General features: G+C 40.8%; 1 protein-coding gene across 1 annotated transcript; it reads right to left on the minus strand.

Moving 5' to 3' along the window:
• Positions 1 to 4001: 4001 nt before the first annotated feature.
• utp25 (UTP25 small subunit processor component) lies at positions 4002 to 10695 on the minus strand. The gene is made up of 12 exons (XM_062440468.1): positions 10574 to 10695; positions 9431 to 9470; positions 9143 to 9323; positions 8790 to 9056; positions 8578 to 8666; positions 8009 to 8416; positions 6847 to 7063; positions 6547 to 6749; positions 6007 to 6189; positions 5609 to 5718; positions 5224 to 5469; positions 4002 to 4676 (listed from the first exon to the last, which is right to left on the minus strand). Exons 1-12 carry the CDS (start codon positions 10672 to 10674, stop codon positions 4421 to 4423), a joined length of 2301 nt encoding a protein of 766 aa, XP_062296452.1. The 5' UTR covers positions 10675 to 10695; the 3' UTR covers positions 4002 to 4420.
• Between the last annotated feature and the right edge of the window lie 1830 nt (positions 10696 to 12525).

The following is a 12525-nucleotide window of genomic DNA, read 5'->3' on the forward strand; positions in this document are numbered from 1 at the left end:
TTTGAGTGCTGTTGCTTCCTTAAAGGCATTCACAGAGTACACTTGACATGCCCACAACAGGCTGTAGATTATACGCAAACTGTTGAGTAACATTACGACCATGTCAACAAAAGTTGTCTACAGCCACTAAACCAAAGTGCGTCATGACTATTTGTCTTCGACTTTGATCATTTCTACCAGTTGCCCTCTATAAATAGACTTAGCACTCTTTCCATTTTTACAGCAAATATTGTTTGATACTTATCATGTTTGTGTCAAAATCAGTTGTAGTAACATTAAGTGTAAATTGGTATGCCGTGTCTGTCTGCTAAACGGATGCAAAAAAATCAGTAAGATACTGCTGCTTGCTCATGCTACAGAATTCTTGTTCGTTCTGAGGTTATTGCTCTGCCTCACAGTAACATTTTCAAGGCCAACTCCGAGATTTTACTGCTTGACTGATTAAGTATTAATAGGGCAACATTGGCAAGTTTTCCCTGTCCTGATAGTAATAGGAATGGTCACACAAACTCAACAACAACCATACATTTAATGCATATTCTAAATCTAAATCTAAATCTATTCTTGTATGTTTCTCTTCATGCTAGTTTGTGTAAAGGATACTTTAATGCCTACATTTTGAACAGCAACTTGGTTCCACCATGGTCTCCTAATAGGTGCTGATTCTTATTCTCCATACTGCAATTCTTCCCGCTGTGCACTGGAGATCATGACTTGATGAAGCCAGCTGAACTACATCATCTGCAAAAAGAAGAAATGCAATACTAAGGTCACCATGATGGGCACTCCACCCCTCAGCTGTGCCAAGATAAATCTGTCCCTGAAAATAACAACCAGAAGCAGTAATAAGAATGCACTTGACTTCTTCCCAATAACATAGAAACAGATCTCACTCCAGTTATACCAGGACCAGATGACATCCAGCAATATCGCTGGCACTCAATATTCTTTCAGTACCCCCTACAAGACGCCCAAAAGAACACAGCTGTAGACCATCTCCACAAAGCACACAAGTAGACTGGATGGGTAACCTCCCAGGAAGTTTCCAGTATACTTGCAAGAATAAAGAGCTGGTCTATTGATCTACCACAGACAGAATCAGCATTGCTCCTCCAGAATCTGAGGCTTTACAAATAGTTTGAAGCCTCTGTTAAAGCTGCTGGAATAAGCTTTCTTGTGCCGGCTGAGCAGAGTGATGCCTCCATTATTAGAGCACACCCTCCAGCCCCCTTTTTAAAAATGGTAAGCATTAACCTTGCTTTATAGTCCCCAGGTATTTACGAGGGGTGCCATCCAACACAATGACATACTACTCAGCAAGTCAGAGTGAAAGTTATCCACTTCTAGCACCTGTTCCCCCAAGTCTTTTTTGTTATGCAATACAATGCAAAATGAAATTGCTGCAATACTGGATGGCTTCACAACAAGGATAAAAGTGATTGCTGCAAAGAAAGCAGGGCGTGAACCGTAGACCCACAGTATGTAGATGAAATCCCCACCAGATTCGGAAATGATTGCCAGGGACATGGGTAAGGCTTCATCAAACTCTGCCTCCTTGGTTGGGTTCAGGAGTTCATTGAAGTGTTTCTTACTCTGCCTGACAAACCATGCTTAACAGTCTTCTTACCCTTTAAAACACTTTGTGGGAAAGGTTTTGCCTAAGCGTCATGCCTAATCTGACTGGATATGTGAGGCAGGCCTCATGACCATGATGAAGCTGATGACAAACATAAAGGCAACCACTTTCCCAAATGTCTGCAAAATGTAGATAAACTCTACAGACTCTGGAATAATTATTCCCAGTTCAGCATAGCAGAGCCCACCCAGCCCCAGTGCTCCCAATAGATGACAGCACATACTGGGGGGATATGACCATCTAAAATTCCTATAACAGTGCCAGCAAACTCCTATAACCCTAACGTCCCTCTTCAGATTAAGTCTGTTTGTCAATCCCTATTGATTGAGTTCTGCTGCTTTCACAAAGGCATTCAAAGGATACACTTGACACACACAGAACAGGCTGTAGATTATAAGCTTACTGTCATGTCACCATATGACAAGAAATTACCCTTTCAAATAACACTAAAGCAAGACAAAGCCCATCACAGGAAGACATGCTTTGACATCACCAGGACTAAAAATAGCTTTTTATGCTCTGTAGAAGATATTGTGTTGTAAAACTGTTCTGCAGATATCCTCTTAGCCTTTCCAGCGAAGCAGGCTGAATTAGTGATGGCAGCGGACTTCAAAGGATTATCATCCAGGTGGAATTGGTTCACTGATATCAGGACAGGACCTTTCCCCCCCAATGGCAAAATCAGTTTTGTGTTGCTTTGGGCAATCACAAAATATTTTTGATGATAACTGATCCTTTTGGTAACTCCTCCATATTTAAAAAGCAGTATGTAGTCCACATAGAGCTTGATCTTAGAAGTGTCCTAGAGGCATGGTGCTAAACATTGACTGGCTCACCGGATTCTGTTTATTTTAGTGTGATTTTAGAGCACTAGTTTGGCTACAGCAGTTGGTTGATGACACCTCTGTGACTGTCTAGGTGGGTCACCTAGAGCTGGTTCTTTTGTATATCTGGCAGGCAGCCAGAGGAATGAGTATTCCAACAGAAATGATGATTTGCTGTATGAAATCAATTTTTTTCCCCCAATAAAGGTATAGTTTTATGTTACTGATTAACATTTCTTGCTCTTTGTTCCTAGCAGATTTTCAGTGCCCTCCTACATGACATCTACATTGACAGTGAAACTCTAGTAGGCTATAGTATAGTGAATATAAAACTATAAATATTGAATACTTAATTTCCTATCTTGGCTGGGATTACAGTAATGATGGAATCCATCTCTCATAAATGTTCTGCCTCAACTTTCCCCATTAAAGAAAACATAACTATTCTTAGTGAGCTAATGGAGAGAACAGCCAATGTCAGTGTGCCTCCTTATTCGTCGTAATAACCCCTTTATTACCATAACACTTACTGCTGAAGCTCACTGTCTCCTTTTACTTACCTCTGGACGTTTCAACTCTTCCGTTACATAATTCAGATTGTTCCAGCCATCGTAGGACCACAGTCCCTGGTAGAAAGCAATACCAATTGGATTGATGCCCAAGTTTGTGTTTTCAAAGGAGTCTTCAAAGTTTTCAGTGTGCCCTCTGACAAGCATCACCACACCACCTACTATAATGACTGCCAAGGCCAGGACCTTTGCCACCATACAAAAAACTTGTACTGACATTGAAAAGCGAACATTGAGGCAGTTCACAGTGGCTAGTGTTATAATAGCAGCTGCAGCTACACACTTGACCAGCAGCACTGGAGGTGAGCATTCTGGGTAAAACGGAGCCACGACATACTGGGCGAAGCTCAGCGCAATGCCGGTCACACCAGCAGGTCTCACAAACAGCACAGAGCTGAAGATTAACATGAAGGCGACGACAGGTCCTGAAGTCCTAAGGATATAGATGTACTCTCCACCTGACTCTGTAATGACAGTGCCCAGCTCAGCATAGCAGAAAGATGCCATTATCACCAGCACACCACAGCATGCCCACACCACCAAACTGGCTCCAGGACTGCCGATGGTATAGAGCACCGTCTGCGGGGACATGAAGATCCCAGATCCAATCATTGTCCCTCCGATGAGGGATATGGCTCCCACCAGCCCTACTTCCCGCTTCAGGCTAAGCTTCTGTGTCTTGTCGTCCATGACAGCTGTTAAGAGATCTGCTGGTGTCTCACGTTTTCCACAGGACACAACACGATCATTCTCTGGCAAAGGTCACTTCTGCAGCAGCAACTGGGAGTTAATAATTATGTGGGTGTGTCGTATAACTCAGACATTTGCATATTTCTTTCATAGGGGGATCCGTGTCCACTAAAAAATGAGATTGTTCGGTAGAGCATTAGTTAGTTTAAATTCTTCTGACTTAATATTCCTAAAATACTTAACCAGGAAACAAAGGCAACACAACCTTAATATTATGTTTTTTTACATTTTATTTGTAACTGTAGTGCCACTAGTCTAACAATCATAAAAATTAATTGGTCATTATTTTCATAATTTCAGAAAACTTTGGCACTTTTAAGACAGATATTTCTACAAATATGGATTCTTCAAATTGCATGACAGTTAACATAATAAAATAATTATATGCTGAAACTTGAAACACAGCCAAGTTGTGTTATCACAGTGATAACATGTAAATTCATAAACCACCACTTTGTGGTTGTGGTTAAACAAACTGATAAACATATTTTCTTCCTTGTGCATGAGTGAGTGAATACAATACTGTCCAAATAAAATGGAAAGTATTGTGGCATAGATCCTAATAGGATTTTATATGCAATACAGTAGATTTCTACTATGTTTTCAGTCCAGTGGTCCCTCTTTTTAACTGTCCAGCCCCATCAGGAGGCTTTATCTTCCCCTCCTGTAACAAAGAGATGAACAGATTTGTTGGAGTGCAGCATCTGTCCGGCTCGCTGGGCTCCGGTGATGGCAGCCAGTTTGTGGGCATCGTAGCGGGAGTAGAGGGCAGTGCAGGTCCAGCTGGCTTCCTCCCCCTGACCGCCCGCTGATAGCATGTTACACACTTCGCTGTAGAAGTGCGGGTACGAGGGAAGTCCATAAAATATCAGGTTCTGGATCCCTTTGATGGTGTACCTAAGTAAAAGATGTAAAAAGTTATCAGGGCTGCTGCAACGTTGAATGCAATCATGATTCTATTAGCACACCTTTTGAAATGTCTGAAGAATTAAGTTCTTGTTGTTTTATTTAAATGACAAATATATGTGTGTGTTTTATTACTTTTAGACTAGGCCAGAGTGTAGAACGACCCAGTCACATGACAAGGTAGCCACTAGTATCTAATCACAGTAAGGGGTCTAACTTTTGAACTCTAAAAGGGATTACCATCTGTTTTCTTCACAGGTTATCGCAGTAGGTGATACTTTAACTTTTTAAAAGGGTAATAAAGATCAGTGCCTTTACACCTTTTATTTTTGCTGGCACAGCAGTCATTCTGCATTTATCCATAAAGTGGTTAATCAGGTCCAGTCTGATCAACTCACCAGCCGGTGTCTTTCAGCAATAAAACCCTATTCCTACCTCCATGACAAGTGTACTAGCTGACTGATCCATATGCTATATTCACTGGGTGAAAAGACAAAATCCCTCTCAAATCAAACAAAGCCATTGAAAAAGAACTAACCTCTTATAGAAGTGAAAGCGTTCGGTGAAGAGCAGGAACTGTGTATCCCCTTTCTGGAAGAAATGCCTGGCTCGGGATACCTCCGATTTGCTGGAATACTCGCAGACGCTGGCAAAGTTCATCTCCTCTTTCTTCATGTAGTTACGCAACCGGACATAGTCAAAGTAAGAGGGTATGTAGATCAGAGTGTGGGACATAACCGAGTCCCTGTACTGTGGCAACACTTTATCCAAAAAGAACTCAAACCTATAAGAGGATGGGGAACAGCAAAAAATGTACCGGCTTTAGATATTGTTGGGAACAACCAAAACAGTGGCCGAGATCTCTTCGGCACATTCTGTGATTTGGAACAATATAACCTAATAAACTGAAAGGAGCATTTTACCGAACATCATGGTCCAGGTAGGTGTCTGAGGAGAACATCTGAAACACATGGGGCAGCTGAACCAGCACCTGACAGATGGATCCTGTTTTTGGGATGTTCTTAGTAGCAATCTGAGACAAAAAAAAACACAGACAACTAAACTTTAAAACTTGGTCAAAATATAAATGGCAATGCAATTGACAATGATACACTGTTTTCACAGCAGGATAGCCAGCCAGAGGTTCAACTCAAACTACAGGTAACAACTTGGCGTGGCTGCTGCTCCACCCACTGAGGAACTCTTACCTACGAGTCTATGAGATCATTCCTGTCTCCTGACCTGCTCTGCCACTAAGTAGTATGATCAACTAAAATGATATGTTCGGTTCCTGGAGGAGGTGTAATGATGTAAAGTGTACCTGTCCGCGGTAGTTGACGCAGTGCTTGGTGAGGATGTTGTTGATCTGCGGGTCCTGGATGGAGCTGAACACCAGCGTCTGTCGGTAGTGTCTGGCCCAGTTGTTGAGGTTCCACATCCTCACTCTGGAGAAGTCCACTCCATGAGAATCAAGTGGCTGCAGGTTTAGGTGCTGCATCACATGCTGGTGGGGGTGGACAATGTGTTTTATTACACAGACAAACCTCAGTAATAACAACTTCTGATGGGAGTAGCTAGGTAAAATTATCTGCCCGTAGATCATTTATCATAATCTTTTACTTCTTGCAAATGAAACCAATCAGAACCCATAAATATCAACATGATCCTTCAGAAACGTGAAACTTGAATCTGAAATGCTCTGTTGAGGCTCCAGCACTTTTTGCCTAAATGCTGAATACGACAGAAAATGTTGTGATTTATTAAATTTGACAGTGGCTGTCACACTGCAGATGGCGCCATGTCTTCCCCAGCAGTAGTAACAGATGTTGACACTGATGTCAGAGGAGCTGTGCTTTCTTACCAGGACATGTTCCCAGTTCTGCATCAGGAAGACATCTGTCTGATCCATCACCAGCATCTCGATGGAGGAGAGGAAGTCAAAATCTCTTTTATATTCTCCTTCGGCTCCCAGCACTGTGCGGAGGCCCAGCGGAGAAGCGATGATGATGTCTGATGAGTAGAAAGGGGCGTAGAGGCGCATGTTGCTCCTGATGATTGAGATACCTAGTTAAGAGAGAGAGGACAGCAATTAGGACTCAGAAACAGAAACGCTAGAGACTCACCAAAGGTGGGTTAACTTCTGTTGTGTTTCCAGCTGTACCTATCCTGAAGTGATCATCCACATTGCCAGAGAAAATGGTGTGGTAATCGTCTGGTCTCTGCAGATTGGACGGTTTTTCATCTGCCTCCTCTCCAAACTCGTCCTTGAACCTCTTCTTGTTGCTGACAACTATCTTCTTGTTTTTGGTCTCCAGCAAACTGATGAGTGTCTGAATGATGTGGAGCGCTCCACCTCTGAACGGCACAAGAATCAGGACCTGCCATATGTATAACAACATCACATGTAATTGTAATCAAACATCTCAATAGAGCTAGTCTTAATGAACTAAATACTGTGCTTTTGAATATTTGGGCATTTTAGGCATTTTCATAATTGAGGATAAGGGATAATATTCATGGCCTACACAGCCCAATAATTGAAATAAAAAACTGGACAAAGAAAACTGGACAAAATGTTGCCCTTACAACAGCAATCTATCAAAATGTATGCATTAATACTACAATTTATAATGACTTTAGCATCTGAGGCACATGATTCTTTTATAGCACCGTAAACAGTTTAGAGCAATATACATGATGTGGGATTGTTGGAGAAATAACATACCTGATACTGGTGTAACAGTGTTTAACACAACTGATTAAAATGTGTTCAAGTGAATCAAGAACAGTTTGTTCTGAAAGCACTAAAACTGTAGTTACAAAAGTGCTACGTTCTAATGAGCTATCACACTGTGCAGAGTAAATAACAAAGTATCATACCGATTTTGACACTATAGGTGTCCTGTGGAGTTTTATTTTAAAAACAAAGTTTCTCTTTAGATTCAGCGTAACTCACTGAATATACTATGTGTTTCATTGAGGTCTACTTAACTTGTTGAATGTATTTCCTTCCTCATAGAACATTTGCATTGTTTATGTCCATCTTTACTTGCTAGCAGTAATCTTTTACTTTGTTTTGCTAGTACAGTACATTATCCATGCTTCTTAGTGTATTACAGCCACACTTTGATCAGTGAAATGGTGTGAAACCAGCAATGTGGACTGCGTCACAAATGTGCTTGTGCATAAGACAAATAAAATGAGGAGCCACTGTTAAAAAGGTTGTGCTATTAGGGGTCAAAACTCCACAGGGTACCTTACATTGTGTTTAAAATTCTTCATGCAGCTCTGTAGAGAAACAAAGTATTTATCAAGTAGTTCACCTTGGGCCGGGTCAGGCCTTGGTCTCTAGGTTCATCTTGCGGCTCAGCTCCAGGCTTAGGCTGAGTTTTCTGCTCTCTGAGCTGTGTGTTGTGAGCTAGGACGTGGGAGTTGGCCTTCAGTATGTGGTTGAGAACATGGAGGCAGTATGCACTGCGAACCTGAGGGCCCTGCTTCAAAGGGCAGGCCTCTGGGTAGTAGAGATCTTTGTAGGAGCTCATGAGAGCCAATAGCTCTAGCTGGAAGGGGCTGGCCTCCTTAACTGCCACTTCAGTGTTAGAAGAGTTTAGATCCTTCAAACAGGCTTCCAAGAGTTTGTGGAAAACTGGGGGATTTGTGTCTTTCTGTGAGCTGATGGGGCCAAACTTCTCCAGGGGATTGGTGCAGAGAAGAGCACCCACTTTTGGCCACTGAATTAATTGATGACAGATACAAAAGAAGGAAAAGGATTTATTCCAGTAAAAGAGATTGCATATTGTTGTTATCTAAAACTGTAATAATAATAATAATAAAATCTATACATGCAAATTATTAATTATTAATATAACAGAGTACATAAAACAGTTCATACCGTTATTTGGGTCTTGGCTTTGCCGCGAGAAGTAATCTTTTGCACGTCCTCTTCACTAAGCTCTGTGTCCAAATGCTGTAAAAACAGGTCTGCAAACAGAGAGAAAAATAAAAAACCTCAACTACAGACACTTCTAAAGTCATATAATTCAAAATCTATGAGAACAGATTGATGTGTTTGACAAATCTAATAGAAATTCACCGCTTCCTCACCCTTGCTGTCAAGCTCAGCGGGGCTTTCAGCATCCTCCTCTTCTCCTTCGCCAATGAAGTTGCTCTCCAGGCAGAACTTGGACTCATTCTCCTTGTCTATGAACTCTCCATCTCCTGCCTCCTGCTTCTCCCCTTCATCCTCCTCGTCCCCCTCCCCTTCAACCACTTCAGTCACAACTTCATCTGCATCCTCGGGTACCTCTTCCTCCCCTTCATCTTCATCACCATCACCATCCTCACTGTCATCGCCAACTCCATCACTGTCCCCTACAATAAAAAACACAACGGAATTCACTCGACTGCGGCACATTGGCCTTTAATGTTCATCGGTGTGTTTGAGATCAAATACTTGCCTTCATCAAGAAGCTCCTCTTCTTCCTCTTCATCATCAATGCTCTCCTCGTCTTCACTCTGGTCGTCACTGTCGGGTTGGCTGATAGTTGAGAGTAGCTTCTGGTAGGCTGTTTTATGCTCTGGTTCCTCCTCCTCGTCCTCCAAATCAGGCTCATCGTCAGACTGTTCTGGACTTCCTGGCTTTAATTGCAAAATATTGGCATAAGTGAAAAATTACAACAATTATCAATATGTATTCCATAAATTGAGGTTGATGACTGTATCATAAGAAATACAGTGCTACTCACCAGTTGCACTATTTCAGTTCTTTCTGGTCTTTCATTTACTCTGTGAAAATACCACAAAGGAAAAGGAAGATACTTAGAAAACAGTCTTCTGCGAGACCATAAACACATAATGACATGGTTACAAAGCTCTCAGTCAGAAGAAAAGTAGGGCTCTGCGGTAGTTGCACATTAGCCTGAGAGCTGGACAGTGAGGTGACTCAATTACTCTGTGGATGAGAGGTGAAGAGAGGAAAGCCTGTGCATGACTAAAACAAAATGGACAGAAAATTGCACAGGTGCACATATATACTTTCCCAAAAGGATGTATTACTATTATTATTATTATTAAGTAACAGGTTTATGTTTCTCTGATTGAGCTAGTTTTGTTGTTGTTTTAATATTTGAAGCTGAAGATATTTCAAGATTAACAAAACATACAGATCAGGGAAGTAATGTGTTTCAGCCAGCCTTTATTGCCATTGAAGTAAAAGAAAATTCAAAAATAAAAAAACATTTTTATAATGTCAGAGCACCCGAATACTGTCTGAAAATGGGATATCTACTCCCATTATACAATGTGTGTTCAGGTCAAAACATTTCATTTTCACTTCAACCTCAAGCCAGCATCCAGCCAATATCCAGGTAAGGCAATGCACATTACACAGGGTTACATAATGATGATAATGTATGTATTTATGGAGGTATATCAGGTCACATACTATACAAGCTAACCTGCAATGTGTCAGTAGATATGTATATGCTTCTGCTATTATTCTTATTGTTTTAAATTATTTCTGCTATTGGCCTGTTAACTGAGTTATAATGGACAGTTAATTCAATATAGCAGTAGTAGTAGTAGTAGTAGTAGCAGCAGCAGCAGCAGTAGTAGTTTAAAAACACTTTAATATGAATGATAACATTAGTTAAACTGAAAAGGTCTTGAATAAAAACCCCAAACTACTTTAAAATGTTTAACTACATGATTAAACTACCCAACAATAGCTTAATGTTAGTAATAATGACATATATGTATATCTATCATGTTTAATGTATCTGAATGAACTGTTGCTGCCTACGCTGCTCGTCACACAGCTAGTTTGCTAACAAGCTTAATTCTTCTATTCTTCTCTCTCAGGGTAAGCCTACATTTACTTTGACACTCACACATCATGAAATGGATGCTCCTCTCCAAATTCTTTCAAGTGTTTCTTCTGTTTTTTGGACAAATTAGTGAAAAGTTGCTTGTTCTGGTTTCTTTTCCCCATGTTGACACTGCTGCACGTGTGTTCCTGCGGCTTCTTTGGTGGTAGTTTTGTAGCAGCGGCTCATTACTGCCACCTACAGGACGGGAGGGGAATTACAGGACTGCAGTTGGTAACGCTTGAGCTGTCCACATGAGTCAAATCAAGTAGATTTATTTCAACATTTTAGTCCCTTTTTATGTAACTATACTTACACCACAGTTCAGCAGGGAAACACTGTCCGAGGAAACAGAAAGAGGGAATTTGATGTTAGAAAGACAGAGATATTCACTTCATATGAGTAACTCAGACTGCTGAAGCCTTATATAAACTCTACATTAAAAAAAGTCTACAAAAAGGGGGAATGCATTTCCAAAAAAGTCAAGATACAAAAGTTTAAAAAAAACAACCTATATTAAAGCAGCTACACAATAAAAAGACGACCAGTGTGTACTGAGTGCAAACTGGTCTTCCTCAGGGCCTTGACTTTTTTGGAAATTCATTCCACTTTTTGTAGACTTTTTTTCTTTTAACTTATAAAACAGTCCCTTCACTCCTCCTAAAATATTATTTCTTTATAATTTTTTACAATTTATGGATTTTGAGCATCTACTCATGATTTGATTGCCACATAAGTGAATTGTAACCACCTGTTCGTGTTATGGATAACTTGTTTGTCAATGGTTAATCTCATTAGTGGAGAAATTGCTCAGGAGCCCAGGAAGTCTTACAGTGAAAATGTTTATTGAAGCTTGGCCAAGGAGAATCAAAGTATCATCAATACACCCTTCTGATGCATGATGCCACCACGAGTCTGAGCCGACAGTCCTCCATAGATAGTCTTTAAACCTTAACAGATAGGGCCACAAATACTCATTGCCCATAAATGATCATACTCAATGCGTCTACAGTAATGGAATTTGCCTATTGGTTCATTATTCTACAAACAAGTAAACACAGTTACCCATCTGTGGGTTTAGGGAGTCAGACAATCATATCCTCTGACCTCTGCTGCGTCACTGTTATCAGTGACTCCCGCTTTCCCCAAAACACCACAGACACTTGCCATTACCGACTTAAGGAGAGAGAGATAGTATGTCTCTCTACCAAGATTTTAGTGCTGCCTTTACTGTCTCAAGGCCCACGCTTGACCCCGTGTATCCCTATTTGTGGCATCTAAAATTTGGAAAATTCCTTAACAATTCTTATCATGATGATGCTCATGTGCTGGAACTTCAAAAAATGTCATCTGCAGCTTAAAAACTTAAAGTTTCTACCACAACAATATATTGTTGGTCTTATCATGTAATCTCTAAGGATCAATAAGATCTCTTAAGATTTCAGGGTCAGACAAGAATAATGTCACACCCTTTTGTGCAAAGTGCTCAAAAGGTTATCTGCAGTGCTTTGTGGGTAATTCTTCCTGATTGTTGGCTTAGCAGACCATATCCTGAGTGTGTCTTAAGGACTAGACACTGGTGTGTAGTCTATCTGCTGTGTGTAAACTAACCTTGATCAATTATTGAACATGGTGATATCAGTTCACTGTTTGCCTGTTTTAGTTGTTACCATGGTAAGAGCTCATCTATTATTAACCATTTGGGTGTCCAGTTTTTGTACTCGGGGTATTTCCAGTTCACTTTGACGCATCAATAAGGATATAATTGTTTGATAATTGCACACCACTATGGCTTAGGCTTGAAAGAACACATCTGGCTTCGCTGAATGGGATGTCAAACATGTGAGACATTCTTGTATTTCAATGGAGAGGCCAAACCTGAAACAGGAGAAAGAAAAGGCTGGGAGAACAGTGAGGTTTAGAGTAGCATCTGCCAACAGCGGCCGGGTCTTGACGGAGGTGTTCAAGGATGAAAC

Source organism: Scomber scombrus, chromosome 19 (genome assembly GCF_963691925.1).
Source record: "Scomber scombrus chromosome 19, fScoSco1.1, whole genome shotgun sequence".
NCBI classification, from domain to species: Eukaryota; Metazoa; Chordata; class Actinopteri; order Scombriformes; family Scombridae; genus Scomber; species Scomber scombrus.

Coding starts and splice junctions, on each gene's coding strand:
- utp25 (XM_062440468.1), bottom strand. CDS start 10,674: ATGGGGAAAAGAAACCAGAACAAGCAACTTTTCACTAATTTGTCCAAA. Junction 9,057..9,142: donor AGAGGAGCTTCTTGATGAAG/GCAAGTATTTGA, acceptor TTTTTATTGTAG/GGGACAGTGATGGAGTTGGC. Junction 6,190..6,546: donor AGAACTGGGAACATGTCCTG/GTAAGAAAGCAC, acceptor CACCCCCACCAG/CATGTGATGCAGCACCTAAA.